This window comes from Mustela lutreola, chromosome 12 (assembly GCF_030435805.1).
Source record: "Mustela lutreola isolate mMusLut2 chromosome 12, mMusLut2.pri, whole genome shotgun sequence".
NCBI lineage: Eukaryota > Metazoa > Chordata > Mammalia > Carnivora > Mustelidae > Mustela > Mustela lutreola.
The window spans coordinates 48,666,930-48,684,608 of record NC_081301.1 but is presented as its reverse complement, the minus strand read 5'-3'; the positions used below and the strand labels follow the sequence as shown (position 1 = coordinate 48,684,608).

Here is a 17,679-nt window from a genome sequence, read left to right as displayed (position 1 = left end):
AGACGCGTTCGTGCCAAGACACTCACCTGCGGCTTCGGCTGCCTCCTCTATTTACAGGTCTCTCCATTTCGGAGTCATTGTCATTATCCTCTGCCTCATCTGATTCCTCCTCATTGTCATCAGAATGCAGATCTTTCATTATAGATCTCAAAGGACCTGAGGAATGACAGCGTGCCACAATTAAACATACTACTTCATACACCCTTAGCCATACTGGACATAGGGGACTGCTCGCCAGCACTGAACGTTGGCCCCCCTCCCCCCAAACCCCCCCAAATGGCTATATATATTTATACAATTGACAAAACAAATTTGGTAGTTTCTGGAATGTAACACATAACCAAAACACTACTGTTTTCACAACAGATGCCCTAGGATATTCACTGGAAAATCTCTATGTCCTAGGAATGTTTTTCTATGTATTTTTTCTTCCCTAAGAAAAATTACACCTAAAGAGGAACAGAAAGATCTATTAGTAAATTGAATGTTTTGTTAGGTTAATCCATGTATTGAAAAGTTGAGGCTAATAAATCACCGTGGTTGTAACTTGTTCTTGGCAATGCAGCCTTTGTGTGGTAGTTTTTGATCTATTAAGGTTTAGCTGTTCCTTTTATTTCAAGGTCAATTTTAGGTCAAGCAAGCATTTCAGTCAAGTTCAGATTATAAAGTATTTCAATTCCATGGTGTAATGTCCTATCTCTGATCTTCATATTGATCTTGGACACAAGGTCTTGTTCAAGCAACAATTTTATGCAGCCAATTTTTATTTTACCTTTTAAGAAATTCCTGGCAAAATACCAGCATATATTTACATAAATAAAACCATGCAATAAGTCAGGTGCCCAGAAAGTTCAAGAGAGTATCCAGTATTAGATGCGAGAGAAAAAAAAACTAAGTCATAACTAGTTTTTATTCTAGAACAGGACCTAACTGGGGGGAAAAAAATAAAAATAAAAAACAAAATTCAGTGTGGCTTATTTTCACGTGACTGCTCTAAATGTGATGAAAACAAGATCACTCTTTTATGTTAAAGAAGAGATTGTGGAGGCAATCAAGAGAGTGAGAGGCACTTTTATTCTGGATTAGGCAATTCCTAAAGTCTAATCTAGGACATGAATATCTGAGTTATCGGTCAACTCTAAAATAAGTATTGATTCTCTGCAGTTTCCCACTCTGCAAAACCCAAATTTCTCTGCTTTTGTAGTGGGCTTGTATATTTGGAAATGAATGTAAGAAGAAATCTGAGTAGTCCAAATCATCAGTGTCTTTTATTTTTTCCTGGAAGTTTAGCCGTAGCTCAAATACACGCAACAATTTAATCCTTGTCCCCTCTCTCTCTCTCTGCCTGCCTCTCCGACTACTTGTGATTTCTCTCTGTCAAATAAATAAATAAAATCTTTAAAACAAACAAACAAACAAACAAAAAAACAATTTAATCCTTGTCAAAACTTACACGAGGCCATCGGGAACTGAGTGCGGCCACTGAAAGAGCTAATGTGTAACACGATGCTTAAAACCAAATTACTCCTTCATATGATCTCACTTCTCATGTTGGGGGAAAAAAAAAGGAGCCCTTATTTGAAGATTTCCACACACCAAAAAAATATAAAATATATATTTAACATTCTGGCTTACATTTGTTAGATTTCTTTACATTTAAATTTAAGTTCAAGTAGAGGGAAAACAAATTTTAAAGACCGCAAACTAACACTTGCCAAAGAAAACAGGTCTATTAATCTGTAGAATAAATAAATAAATAAAATGAAAGACATCCGGAAGGGAGAGTAAAAACCTATTTCTCTATGTCAGAGCCTCTCAACTCCAGCTTTTGCTATTGTATTTCCTTTGGGAGCTCCCTGGAATGGGCTGTGTCTATAATCCTTTTGTAAAATGGGACCCTGATGGCAGGGACTGGCAAAAGGGGAATTTCTAGAGGTTGGCCTCATACATCAGAACAATACTCAAGTGCATTCCTAGGGGAAATAAATACAACTGCATAAAAGCCAAGTTATCATTCAAATAATAAAACAGTAGAAAACAGACCATAAATCAACTCATTAAGATGTTTTATGAGAAAAAGGTCTCATCGTTTGCCTGGGAGATACGGATACCTTGTTGCCTGGTCTGGGATGGCGTGAAGCTGGAGCTGGAGCTGGAGCTGGAGCTGGCAGGGCTGGGCTGTTCAGACTTTAAAGAAGAAGAGAAAGCCATCATCAATAAATTGATGGTACACAACACATCTAACATTAAAAAAACAACATTACTGCTCAAAAACAGTTTCCTTTGCAAAAACAGTCCCACTCTGTGCAAGAAAAATTAACACACATTGCATTATGCCAAAAACAGTGGCCCAGGAGGACTATGGTATCCTTTTTGTTTTGTCCACCATGTTTTTACTAGATGCAGAAACAAGGATGATGAGACCAACACCTGGGTGTTACAGGACAGAAGAACCTGGCTTTGATTTCACTCCTGTGTTTACTGCTATCCAAATCTCTTTTAAAAGATTACCTTGATTACCCTTTCTGCAATGTTTGATTGACTCAACCAGCTAAAACATAGTGGTAATGAGGCCAAGGTCATTAGTTCAATCACATTATGAGCCAGTTAATTTCACTCTGGTCCAAGGCCATGACCCAACCCTAACCCCATTCATCCAGAGTTCACAAATAGAGGTAATGTTCACAACGAGATCTGGCCAAGTCACACACATGAGTCAGTGGGAAATGTTGCCACTACTTTAAACACATACATACACACACACACCCACACCCACACACCACTCTCTATTCCACAGCCTACGAATGCAGGGAAAGAACATCATACATGTGCCCTACTCTCTCATCATGAATTCTCCTCAACCTCTGATACCCAGAACAAGTTCCGCATCCTCCCTGACCTGCCCAACTCACAGCTGTCTTCCTTCTCCAAACCCACGGAAAATGTGGATCTCATCGGTTTGTTTATCTGATACGCTGTGGTGTTATGCTGCCTCTGATGTTTGTCCTTCCTCTCCAGTAGACTGCAGGGACTTGAAAAGGCAGGGGTGTGGGGCTCTCTCCTGAGCTTATTATCCTCTCATACTTAGCAAATGCATGCATACAGCAAGCACTCTGTATCTGGGACTGAAGGCAGAGCATGAGGTCCTCTGCTCTATCATCTGCCAGGTTTTATGAGGCTTCACAGTAGGTAAAGGTGGGAAGAACAAATACATGGAAAGAACTGTGCAAAGAAATTGATCATACGATCAACACACTTGAATTTTATGTATTTAGGCCAAATTTAAAATAATAACTTAATGTTGGACTGCTTCTATCCCATTTCTAATGTGCTTACAGTCTCAACTTGTTATCTGAGACATAGATGAGGTCTTTTCATGCCCAAGATCAATCCCTCTCCTTCCAACTTGGTTCTCTTGGGGACTAAGTTACGGGGCCATGTGGAAGACAAACTAAGAGCACCATGGGCACCAACAGAGGCCACTAAATGAGGAGGAGAATATCAGTTCAGCTTATAATGAGGTTTTCTCACCACAGATTCCTTTTCATCTCCGTTCCCAGCACTGAATCCCAACCCCCTTCTCTGCAGGCAACACCAAGATCCAGACTCGGACACAAGGAAGCACTTTCAGGCATTCCTACTGCACACTTCACATCCTCAGGCTGGATGGGAAAACAGGTGTCAGCAATCTACCACTCATTCCGCAGGAAAAGAGCCAGACAGGATCTCTAATGAGCAGCAGACGGCCACCAGCCCTTCACCACTGAGAGATTTACTTGAGATTTGCAGTACAATGTCCGACACGTTGCGGTCCATGGCCCACAAAGAAGAGCCGGTGTACAAGCACAAACGCCCGTGTGAGGGACCCTTCATTTCTGTTGAGTGGTTCTTCCACTGTTGAACCACAAAGGGGAGCTACACTGTGCAAGGGCACTCAGTGAGCAGTTCTGTGCAATGCCCAGCTGCAAAACATTTCTCCCTGCAGCCGTGGAGTACTCCTTTTCCTCTCCAAGTTGCTCTTTTCAGCCATGAAAAGTGTCTGCAAACGGTATTATTTTGATAGCTCTGGAAACCATTTGGGAGCCAAAAGAGAGGTTTCCTTACAGTGAGTGGAGAGAGCTCTAATTCCCCCTCCTGCTGGACCAGTCATGTTGCACCAGACTTAAAGGGGCCATTCTGCCAGAGCTATTTGCTGAGAGTGACATTAATTAGGAAAGCAAGAGGGGATGGTGGCCATCTCCCCAACCACCCCACGCTAAACTTGATCCATCTGTCTCAAGCATCATGCCAATGCCAGAACCAAACCTGCAGGCAGCCTTCTTTTAGCTTCTTAACCACAAACAAGGTTAATAAATCCAGTTACCAACCATCAGAAAACTGACGAAGAGTGAAGAACATAATACAACAGGAGACAGAGGCTTTCACTCAATGTTTATCACAACCACCATGCCTGATCCACAAAGCATTTGCGGTTCATGATAGAAGACACATTAATTCACTGACAATATTAAAATAGAAACGTTAAAGCAACAGAGGTGAATGGAGAAGATAAAATGTTGAATGATGGGCAGCAAATCCCATGTCCTGGAATGTTTTTGTAACCAGGACAAGGACTTACAGTTTGGGAGCCAAGGAGACAAGGAGTCTCACACTTCCATGGGCATTAGAATTACCTGGAGGACTTGTTAAGACACAGACAGCTGGGTCCACTCCAGAGTTCCTGAATCAATAATTCTGGGATTGGGATGAGAACTTGGATTCCATAAAGATTTTCTGAGCGATGCTGCTGCTGCTGTTCTGAGGACCAACCAGACTTTTAAGACCCAATGATCAAGGTTCTGGAGAGCTACGGCCATGGATACTGACCAGAATCAGTTGGGGGATTCTCTACATGAAGAAATTCTGATTAAATGGGTTTGGTGTAGGGGTCCAGGTATATTTATATTATAAAAGTTCAAACAAATGATATTAACGAAAATTCCAAGTAGAACACCACTGATACTATGTTAGTCATTTTGTTCCTCTAAATGCAGAAGCATGTTTGGGAAAGAATCATAAATTTAAGAAAGTGTCTGAGGGAAAAGAAAAAAAAGCATCACAAGAAAAATGAGAAACTTACCGATGTAAGTAGTATCCCTTTATACTCATCAAAGTGTTTTGCAAGAAAACACTCAGAAAGAATGCAGTTACCTCTCAATAAAAACATCTAAGAAGCATGTACAAAATCATGTCATAGTGGATGGACCTTCAACTCACCCAGCCAGACCATGAACTCAACTACATGTTAACTGTTTGAAAGCCATTCTGCTACTAGATGAGGCCGACATGGTCTTATATTTTATCAAATCCAGCCAAATGGAGCTGTTCTTCACTTTAAATATGATTTTATTTTAAAATAAAATACAGACCTACTCTCCAAAAATGCAAATCCAGGATGATTTTATGAACTAGGAAAGGTGCATTTTATATATATACATTATATATATATATATATATATATATATATATATACACACACACACACACACACACCATAAAACAGGGCTACATTAAGGTCTTTTTTTTTTTTTTAAGATTTTTAAGATTTATTTATTTGACAGACAGAGATCACAAGTAGGCAGAGAGGCAGGCAGAGAGAGAGAGAGAGAGAGGAAACAGGCTCCCCGCTGAGCAGAGAGTCCAATGCGGGACTCGATCCCAGAACCCTGAGATCATGACCTGAGCCAAAGGCAGAGGCTTAACCCACTGGGCCCCTCAGGCGCCCCTAGATTAAGGTCTCTAAGGTACCCAAGGACTGAAAAGATTATTGCATCCTCTTTTCCCCTCCTTATGTCTACATGTGCCAAACCTATGTATAGGAAACTTTAATGAGGTTCTGATTTCTCCCATTACTAATTTGATACTTTTTTTTTGAAATATCAAAACTCTCCCCACCCACACACAAAAAAAATTTCTGGCTTTTTCCTGTTGCTGCCCCAATGCACATGTTTATAGCTGACCTTCTGAGTAATCAAACACTAGACATGAAGTGTCTTTAAATGGCATGCTCCACAGTGACAAAAGTCTAGTCTTAAGAACCTCAAATTCGGGACACAAACCATAAGAGACTCTTCCCTACAGGAAACGGTGGTAAGAGAGGAGGTAGGTGGAGGGATGGTAAAGGAGGGATGGGCACTAAGGAGGGCACTTGATGTAAGGAGCGTTGGGTGCTACGCGCAAGTGATGTATCACTAAACTCTACCTCTGAAACTAATAATACATTATATGTTAATTAATTGAATTTAAATTTTTAAAAACTCAAATTCTATGACAATCATTATCATATCAAACATTCATTAAGTGTTAAATTTAGAGATTTCTCACCTTGCCTGCTCAAGCCTTTTTACAGTATCTAATAAAAACCTGACTTTATTCAGATTAAAAAAAAAAAATCTTTAGTTCTATAGCTTAGTGTGTAGGTTTCTTGGAAAGACTGCTTAGGCGTTAATGTCCTCACAGAGTGAGGGCACTAAGCCTCCTGTAGAAGTAAGGCAAAAACTCCCAGCCCATGACTCTTCCAGTGGAAGCTAATCAGCTTTTGGTTGCTACTACTACTTTTTTTTTTTTTTTTTTTTTTTTTTAACAATAGACCACATATTCCTCTTTTGCCTCAAAGAAGATATATCTTTACTACCAAAACGATGGCCTACCAAGATTTGCAATGGAATTGTCAACATGAAATGGCTATGCAAAATCATTTTGTAATAGATTTTCTACAGAAGATTATTTTTGTCCAAGACAAGTAAGAAAAACCACATGTTTACAACTGCTACAAGTTATGTGCTTCCAAAGAGAACACCTGTCAAGGCAGGTCACATGAGAGGGCTTTTACAATCTGGCATTGTTTCTTAACACTGGGAGCAGGCTTCCTCCTCAGGTAATCAGAAGACAGAAGTTCCACCTTTTCTCACAGGCAACATGTACTTATGAACAGAACTTCAACTTGATCTTTAAAACAATCAAAATAAAGAAAAAGGGGAAGAATAACCTACTCCTTTCTTTTTCCCCTTCAGGGGAAAGGGAGAAAATACAGTCTAAGAGTTAAACAGAAATTATTTTAGACACATTGCTATGTTTTTCACAAAATTTCTACCTTGTTTATTAAAAGAAAACACAAAGCCTGCAATAGAAATTCTTTTTTGCAGAAATATCCAGAAAGACTATGTCAAGGGTGAGTATTAATCAAAGAAAACACAAGGGTAAATATACTTTTATTTTTGTCTCTATTCAATTTTCATGACAGAACCACTAGGTTCTTGTCAGTTTAGTGTTTCCTTCACTAAAAATTAATAATCAGGGGCGCCTGGGTGGCTCAGTGGGTTAAAGCCTCTGCCTTCGGCTCGGGTCATGATTCCAGAGTCCTGGGATCGAGCCCCCCATCCTGCTCTCTGCTCCGCGGGGAGCCTGTCTCTCTGCCTGCCTCTCTGCCTACTTGTGATCTCTGTCTGTCAAATAAATAAATAAAATCTTTAAAAAAGTTAATAATCATTGGACACCTTTTTTTCACAGCATATAGTATCTTTTAAAAGACTGTCTCATTTAAAATGGATGTGGACTGAACTTAAGTGGCAGTCACGTCACAATATAAACAGGTTTAACACTGTATTAATTAAGGTATAGAACATGATTTGATACATCAATTATAGCTTGATAAAACTGAAAAAAGGGGGGGGCACTGGGCTCAGTGGGTTAAACCTCTGCCTTCGGCTGGGGTCGTGATCTCAGGGTCCTGGGATCGAACCCCTCGTCGGACTCTCTGCTCAGCAGGGAGCCTGCTTCCTCCTCTCTCTCTGCCTGCCTCTCTGCCCCCTTGTGATCTCTGTCAAATAAATAAAAATCTTAAAAAAAAAAAAAAACTACCTTACTTAATTCCTCTTCTATAAGAAAGTGAAGATAATCCCACTCAACTTTCAAATATACATTTAACACATTTTTTTTAAATAAAGATTTTGTCTATTTGACAGACAGAGATCACAAGTAGGCAGAGAGGCAGGCAGAGAGAGAGGGAGGGGGAAGCAGGCTCCCCAGCGAGCAGAAAGTCTGAAGCGGGGTTTGATCCCAGGACCCTGGGATCATGACCCCAGCCGAAGGCAGAGGCTTTAACCCACTGAGCCACCCAGGCGCCCCCATTTAACACATTTTAAAAGAAAAATGACATCTATTTCAAACAAGTATGGAAAAAGGTTCATCACATGAATGCATTCTCTTGCCAATTCCCATTAATAGCTAATATATTGTGATAGCTGTTTCAATAAAAGGTAAGCTCAGAGTTAAGCATTGAAAAGTTAAGTATTGAAAAGTTGTGAAATAACACTTAGATCAGTTAATCTAACAAGAATGACATAAGAGTGACTTGTCAAAAAGCTAGAAATGAGAACTTCTTTCGTTTAGTTTTATATTAATACCTGCTTCAAAATAAATATGTTAAAAGAACAGAATTTTATGGTTTTAAAGATTTTATTTATTTATTTGACAGAGAGAAAGAGGGAGGGAACATGAGCCAGGGGGAGAGGGAGAAGCAGACTCTTTGCTAAGCAGGGAGCTGGCAGGCGGCTCTATCCAGGAACCCTGAGATCATGACCTGAGTGGAAGGCAGATATTTAACTGATAAGAGCCACCCGGGTGCCCCAAGACAAAAACTTTATGATATAGAAAAGTAGACATAAGAAAATCTGAGGGAACAAATGCCAGTCAATAACTTTAACCTCTTAATATATCTTTGTGTAACCTTCCCATATTATTCATTTGCTCTATCATGAGAAAGGCAAGTGCTACAGACTATGTCCCTCCAAAATTCCTATGTTAAAGTCCTAAACCCCCATATGATGGTATTTGGAGATGGGGCCTTTGGGAAGTGATTAGGTTTAGATGTGGTCATGAGAGTGGGGCTTTCATGATGCAATTAGTGCCCTAATTTAGAAGAGACACCAAAGAGCTTGCCCACCCCCCACACCCAACTCACTCCTTGCCCCGTATGTGAAGACAGGGTGAGAAGGTAGCCAGATCCAAGTCAAGAAAAGAACACTCAGAGGGGAACCAAGTCAGAAAGCGTCTTGATCTTGGCCCTCCCAGCCTCCAGAATGGTAGGAAATAAACCCCTGTGGCTTAAGCCACCTACTCTATGCTATTTTGTTAAGGCAGCCCAAGCTGCTTAAGACAAAAAGATGTATTTTTACCCCCATTTTACCGCAGATGGAACTAAAGCACAATAAGACTAAGAGGCCAGGAGGGGATATTAAGGTGGACAGCACAGCACCCAGTTCTTTCTACCACACTGATTATCCTTGAAAAAGTGGAATTAATTTAAAGCAGTATTCCGAACACACTAACACCCTTTTATAACACCAGTCAGGGAATAGTTTTTTATGTCACTGTGAAAGCTATACTGAATATCCCTCTGTCCCTAATGTCCTCTAATGTCCCTAGTATCTTGTGTGACATCTTGCAATCAGCACCCAAAACAAACCAGTGATAAAACAAGACACTTCATCCCTGGGTCTGAATGTGTGCGTCTGTGTCAATTGCTTTTAACATTTGTCCAGTCAATACTACAAGAGATCCTGGCTACTCACCTCACTAGTTTGATACGTTTTGTTTAAAAAGAAGGGACTTTTCTCCTAGAATGGTACTGGTACTGGTCACAAAGACTGACATCAGACAAAACACTAAGCTCATTTATTTTATTTGCCTTCTAAAGTGATCTAGTCTTCTTAATCAACTTTTCCATACAATCTATATATACAACCTCCAGGGGGAAAAAAAAAAAATAGATGTAATGCTTCAAATAATCTGCCAAAGGTCTTTCTTTGGAAACAAGGTGAAATTGGGGAAAGAACATTGGAGTACGAACTTACAAATTGCTGGACAATCACTCCAGTTACTGCTGGACAGTTACTCAAGTCTGTGACCACGGGGAAGACACCCCATCTCTCTTTGGCAAGCCCTCTCCATTTGTAGATATTATGACAAATTAAATGAGCTTGATGATAAATTTTACATGCATTCAGTCTGCTGGGCCCTTATAGTACCAAAAGCTATTGTCATGCCCGTCATGCCCATCATTTGCTTTTAAGAGACAAAGATCTGAAGAATTATCATCTCTACCATTAGCAAACCAGGAAAGGTCCTTATTTCTGTCACATATTCAACTTACGGACAAAATCATCCTGGATGCCAAGATAATTGGCTTTACATTGTGGTGCCTCTGTTTAGAGCAAGTGCATTTGCTTTCTTCCTTATTATTGTCATCCTCACTGCTGTCATTACATGCGGTCATCATTTGTGCCCATCACCCCCTGTCTGAGAACACAGAATCCCATTAGGAAACAAAATGGCCTTGGGGAACAAGGGTCTATAAATCTTTCCAGGAGACCCTTTTCCACACTTAGGGATGGCTATAATTTTCTTTTAGCTTCCTCTCTTTTAAACAGAAGAGTCCCAAGTCTTTTATCTCTCATCACCAGTTGTACTTCGAAGGCTGCTACTGACTAGTGTGGCCAGAACATATGATCTTTCAAAAAATCCGGTTGTTGCAAGATGGCATATGTGCCAGATGTTTTCCAAAAATCCCTCACTTGTTGAGAGCTGTAGGAATGAGAAATCCTCTGGAAACAGGCCATTTACACTTGCACCACCCCTAAGCATTTTGCTATTCCTTGAGCAAAGGCTGTGTGCAGAGAAGTTGTGTTTCACAACTGGCCATAAAATACACCACTGCGTTGTAATACCAGAGACGTATCTTTTAACCCGTCTTTCTACCCCCACCCCCCGCTTTTGTGTATTTTGAGGATTAAGGCAGAGAAAGAAAAAAGTTACAAGTCAGAGGGCTTAGAAGCTATAATGCCTCAAAACAAAACAAAAGAGAAAGAAAAAACAAGTTTCCTCATAGAATTGCCCCATAAATAACCATTACTGAAGCTGACCAATGAACGTCAAAACTCCACCGCTCATCAGTTAACAATAAGACCCGAAACTGTTGTCAGAACAACCATTCAGTAACTTGTGAAATAACCCACCTGTGCGGAGCACTTGCAGGACGCTCAAAATAATGTGCAAGTATTATATTCCCTCTCTCTGTAAGGGTAGTGCTGAACTGAATTCAGAGTTCTAAATGTCCATTATATGTGGCCATAGCTCTAAGCTTTGGAATATAAAATTTAAAATAGTCAAGTAAATTAAATAGAATGAATTCAGGGTATCATAAAGATAGAAATTAATTGAAATGAAGTAAAACACAGATACACCTGAAGAGATAATTTGACAAGACATTTAACTGCATTTTCTCATTAACTTTAGACCGTTTTTTTAAAAAAATGGCTTACGTGAAAATGGCCAAAGAGCATTTGATTGACACCTATAGAATCTTTATAGACTTACACAAACGTCAAGAAGTCTTATTAATTTTCATCTTTGGACATCTCAGAGAATTTTCCCCATTAAATGTGAAGCTTAGATTTACGATCATAGCAGCGGCATCAAGGTTTTGTTTTATTTGCCAAGACCTTTATTTCCATGGTGTTTTGACTTCCAAAATAACCAAAGTCCACTGGGGGAAAAAAAAAAGTACTGATTTGAAACTATCCAATCATCACCAGGTCAAAATGCAACATTTCTCATTATCAGTCTATTATTTATCACAAAGACTGTTGATAGTTGCAAGGAATAAGTCTTTACAAGCCTTGTATCTTCCTAATTAAAATAATAGTGCATTTTTCTCAGGTAACACTTTGAATCCCTTTCTTCTAGATTAGAGTGCTCCACAAGTTCTTAGGTGTGGGTGTGCATGTAAGGTGAGCCACAGGGGTAAAAGAAAAGAATAGAACCTTTATTTGCATAATACTTATTTCCTTGTTCTTTTAATTTTTCAAGTATTTCTATGTACCTTCTTGTACATGGTATGTTAGCACAGCTATAACTACAATTTAAAAATATACATACACTGGGGATGTGTGTTTACTGAAAGAGATAAGCTTTAAGATCAATCATTGATTTGAAACCTGTACAGATTTCAATCATTGGTTAGATAATAGATAATCATCGGTTTGAAATCTGTAATTTGTCTGTTCAAATCTGAATTATGTCACATAGATTTCAAATTCAGGAGTGCTAGGTGCTAAATATACCAGGTCAGTATCATATCAATTTTTTTAATAGACCATCCAGATTTTTGTGTTTTATAATATTTTATGCTCAAAATTTACTTAGAGCTTAAATTTTAACTTTTAAGTTAAGCAGAAATCCTCTAACAAAGCTTCTTACTAAATAAAAAGTAACACAGACTTATTTAAAAGATTTAAAATGCAGAAAGACCTTCTTAAAAACGCAACACAAAATACTTAACGTGACCTCCCACACCCCCAAAATTTGAAATTATCTTCACTGTGGGTCTATCTGGTAATTGTATAGTGTTTGCTGAAAATGACACATTAAGTGAAACTGAAAATTTTATAAACAGCTTAACATCTAAATATGCTCTACTTACACTTATTTTTATTTAAACTGTTAGGTACTAACACAGAGTTGATAAAAATAAAAGTATTTTTGAGAATTCCCTTTGCTCTTAATGAAAATGAACCGAAATAGCAAAAACACAGCCAATTTAAGAGACTGTGCTCATGTGAAAACATTCGGAGGTGGACTTTTTTTGTTTGTTTTCTTCTCAATGTACCCGTCTTAAAAACTGTGGCATTTAGAATCAACACATCCCATGTTAATAATATTAAATTCTTGTCAAGAGCAGGAGGAAAGCTACGGCTTCTCCGGCTCTAAAGGAACCAACATTTCCATGCACACATATAAGCCCAACAGTTGCCTTTCTTCATAAATCAATCCTTTGTTGCACTTCATAATGAGAAGGCAGATTTATTGCCTTTTACCGCCTTTTCTCACCATCAGAAAGATGCCTATTTGGGTAATAGGACGTTTCTCTTCTTCAAGGGTGTTTGGGATTAGGGAGGCAGGGGCAAGAACCTTTAACATCTGCTCCCTTCAAGTGAATGACACCTCCAGTTCTCACCGCCGGAATGCTGAGAAGCAAATACCCCTAAGTTGACAGAATTCTCCAACGTGAAGGAGCACAACGCTTTGAGTACACCGAAAACACAGCTCTCAAACACACATCTGGGATTTGAAGGTTATATTGTAGAACTGTAAAAACATGTCATTGTGCTGGCTAACACTGTAATTCGAATACCATAAAATCATCATCATAGAACAACAGGAGTTTGGAATAAAGACCCTTGATTCCATCGTCTTCAAGTTTCTCTAACTCTGCAAATACCTCTGAAGTACTGGCTGGTAAGACTTTAATCATCTGTGATCTCAACAGTGTACAGTAATAACAAAAGAGTTTATAATATGGACTTACATTCTTCTGGCTTTGTTTACTTATTTTTCCCTAAGGGAAAAATATGTAAGAACAGTGAACTTCAGACTTTGAATCAAAAACAAGAGAAAGGCTCGACAGCATCTAATAATTCCTAACCATCTGCCTTTAAAAAATACACACACACACACACACACACACATTCACATTCACCCACTCACTCTAGTTAGGCTAAACATTCTTAGCAAGTAAGTAGATCTTGATGGCTCTGAACAGAAGTTTCAGGAATCAAAGTGCTACTTTTGGAAACACTGCTGTCTTTAACAGGCTTCATGAGTCCTACGAGCAATATAATTAACCATAAATTAAAAGCAAAGAGACACCAGCCACTACAAATAAATAAAGTGGAACAGGTACTGGATTCAAGAAGAACCTCAATTTTTGGAGAAAACTATGTCTTCTGTCCGAGAATACAGAGTATTGCCCAGTGAGCTAGCATTTCTCGTTACTTTGGGCTATCTTTTGTCACTTAAGCAGTGCTTCTGACAGTTTTACAGGCTGTTATCCCAAGGACTTCAGTATTTATGGCCTTTATTCACTTGGGCTTTCTGCTCTTATCCACTGGTTACTAATCACTAAATAGATTTCTTTTTTTTTTTATGGGACTGAAATTAGCTCAAAGGATGTCCTTCAACAATGGTAGCTCAGGCCAGCACCGGCTAAAGGTCTTCTCCTCGGCCTCTTCCTTGCTCTCCTCAATCTTCCCTTCCCTACACACAAGTTAATGAGGATTCAGATCCACACTGTTCGATTAGAGCCGTGGCCCACATGATTTACGGCATGCTCAGAGGATGGGTTGGAAATGTTTCAGAATTGATCCTCAGAAACTCATTCAATTTCAGTATCTCAAGAATGATTTAAAGACCTAAACTTGTTGTTTAATCTTCATGGGACGAGAGCATTCCATATTCATAAAATCACTATTCAGGAAAAACTCAATTCCACAAACTTCCAGCATCCGCACTCAGGCATGTCGGCTTCAAATATATACATTATATTTTAAAACTTCATCACATTTAGCTTATAATATAGCACTCAAATTTCTTCCTATATAGTCAAGGCTACTTAGTACCTTTTAATCCCCTCTACTTAAAACACCAAGTGCTGAAAAACAAGTAGGACACACAGACTCGTCCTTCCACTTAATTGCATTTGACTTAAACATCTCCTAAGAGATTGGGTTTTATCTTATAACAATGTGAAATGCGTAATTTATCATGTCCTCTTTACCAGATGGCTGCTAGAAACCTGAAAGTCAAATTAGTCTGGAAAGTAGTGTTTTCTTATAGACTAAAAATTTGAAAGAAAATAAGAAATACTGGTATTATTCTCACAAATTTCCTGAAGAACTGAGCAAATTGCACAGCTCCCTGAGTGTGGGCCAAGCCATGGGGGAAGATTGGGGGGGGGGGGGGTAAAGGGGGGAGAAATTTAGCTGCGAAGCAACACTAAGGCTTTACTTCCTGCTCTAGAATAGAATTTACTAAATATGACTCTTCCTGGAATGAAAGGGATTTACTACGATCAGCTTCTGTTTTCTCTGAAATTGTGCTGGAATGAAAACATTTAGAAAGGAAATGCTATTCCAAAAAAAAGTTTCTTAAGCCCTCTAGATATTTCCATGCCTGGATAAAAACAGTATGTTCTACCTCATCAGAAAAAAATTTAATTTATGAGATTAGTATTTACATGAAATTACTTTGCCCACTTATATAGAAAATTAGCTATTTGGATATCTAGAGACCCATATGGTAAATTCTCCTGGAATATAGTTCCAGGAAAATTTCTTTCTGCCAATGAACATACATGCATTATGATATTCCAAATATAAAACTACGTAACTCTCATATTTCTCTAGGAAAAAAAATGATAGACCTTATTGCCCACATAGAAAATTTGCCTAATTCTGAATAAATGCTATGTTCTAACTTTGTTACTATCTACCTCAGTTTATATTTGTCACATATATTACTCTGTAAGGCAACTTCCAAACAGACATACAGTATAACTATTAAGTGAATTAAATACCTGTATTTGTGTAAGAATTTACATAGCAATAATTTAAAAAAAAAACAAAGAGACAGTCTCCCTAGGATTATCAAAAAGGTATTAAGGAAACATTTTAATGTGTAATTATGTGGTAACTAATTTTTACCAAAAACCCAGTAGACAGATGACGAGGGGTGTTATACTTTAGTAAGTTATATTTTACACTGTTTGCTCTTCTATCTAAAACCACGTGAACAGGCAAAGAAAAACATTTGGATATATGGCTCTTCAAAATACAATAAGCTATATAATTATGAAAAAATGGAAGACCAGTGTTATTCTTTTCCGAATGAAAAGAATCATTTCAGATTAGAAAAATACATAAGCCTAATCCTTAGCTTCTCTAAGAAAATAAAAGGAAGTCTATAATATGACAATCATGAGTAGAAGAAACTTAGGTAACTTCTAACTTCTTAAATATGTATTTTAGAAATTCCAGGGTAGATAAAATATAGGTATATGCTTTGAAGTCAAGGGAGAAGAGTATCTTTTTTTTTTCCTACTTAAAATCATTCTGAGGGGAAAAAAACACATATGAGGGTTTCACTCACGATGACATATTAGAAAAGCATACCTCCTATTTTATAAACTTCTCTAATTTTTAATTAGATTAGTTCATGCTATATGCAAATTAGTGATCTAAAATCAGTAAGTTTTTCCTGAATTCTCCTATAAATAGAAACACCCCCCCGTGTCTTATTTCTCTCCTCATGCTTATCCCTCTCTTTCATTACCTTGTAGAACATCCTAGAAGCCGTCTTTTCTATGAAGTGATTGCTCACTATAAATAAACTTTACATACAGCTGGCCTTTAAAAATCAGAAATACAGCAAGCAAAGAAATCATCCTCACCTCTTGTAAAAGAAAACAGAGTAGCCCTCAGGAAAACAGAAGTGCCCCAAAGTTCACGTGTGTCGGCAAGGAGTTGAGAGCTGTTAAGAATGATCCTCTTGAAAAGAAAGAAGTCTCCTTAGGCACCCACATGTATATTTAGATTAGAATGGCAGTTTAAATGACAGCAAACACATGGTCATGACTTCCCAATTGCTCATTCATCTGACACACACACCCAGGCTAATCAGAAGCAAACATCCACCCCAAACTGTTTTAGAAACTGGCTTCTTCCATCTGAGACTACCTCTGTGTGGTAAGCATACATTCTGCTAACGAGATCAGATGTCAAATACTCTCTCTCAGTATACCCAGATCTTGAATCTCAGTGCTTTAGTATTCCAGACCGTTATCTCTAAAGTCACTCTGACTTATCGACTCAAGCCAGCTGAATACACTCCTTGCCCTAGCCTGCAGTTTTATGAAGCACATAGTAAAGGAATGACCATCTGAAGGTTCAAAATCTGCTTGTGTCACAAGTATTTTAAAGGTTAGACGTGCCCGACCTATCAGTAATACACTCCTATTCTGTAAACAGGGCAAGGTCATCGCTGGGGATAACATTTTCTTGCACAAATAAAGGGTGGTAGGGTTAAAAGGTGGAAATGTAGAACATGAGCTTTGAGCTCCTGTTCATAACTGGGGCTCCAGTAACATTTTCTCGTAAATAAGAAAAAACAGGAAACACAGAGGGTGTTCTTTGGACATGGCTGTGACCTATACTTATGATACTGCTGTATCATATACATGTTCATATGTGCATATGTGTTATACGTATGCACATGTATTGAGATTCTTATAGAGTAAGATGTGTTGGGGGATGCAGAAAGCCATATGCCGTTACTGGCTCTGTGATAAAAGGACAAGCTATTAAAAAAAAAAAAAAGCAGGGCGCCTGGGTGGCTCAGTGGGTTAAGCCGCTGCCTTCGGCTCAGGTCATGATCTCAGGGTCCTGGGATCGAGTCCCGCATCGGGCTCTCTGCTCAGCAGGGAGCCTGCTTCCTCCTCTCTCTGCCTGCCTCTCTGCTTACTTGTAATTTCTCTGTCAAATAAATAAATAAAATCTTTAAAAAAAAAAAAAAAAAAGCAAACAGCAAACGGGGCACCTGGGTGGCTCAGTCGGTTAAGCATCTGACTCTTGGTTTCGGCTCAGGTCATGATCTCAGGGTTGTGAGATCGAGCCCATCGTCAGGCTCTTCCCTCAGCAGGAACTCTGCCTGAGATTCTCTCTCTCCCTCTGCCCCTCCCACCACCACTCTCATATGCTCCCCCCTTCCCCCAAAATAAGTAAATAAATAAACTTTTTTTTTTAAGTG

At 38.8% G+C, this 17,679-nt stretch overlaps 1 protein-coding gene across 2 annotated transcripts in view; it reads right to left on the bottom strand.

The window, feature by feature from the left end:
- MLLT3 (MLLT3 super elongation complex subunit) overlaps positions 1–17,679 on the bottom strand; it is a 285,375-nt gene that overhangs the window by 16,649 nt on the left and 251,047 nt on the right. For both annotated transcript variants that reach the window (XM_059143193.1, XM_059143194.1), the window contains exons 6-7: positions 2,112–2,187; positions 27–156 (exon numbers count right to left, since the gene is read on the bottom strand). In XM_059143193.1, the coding sequence (XP_058999176.1) occupies positions 27–156; positions 2,112–2,187 (206 nt within the window). The remainder of the gene's footprint in view (positions 1–26; positions 157–2,111; positions 2,188–17,679) is intronic.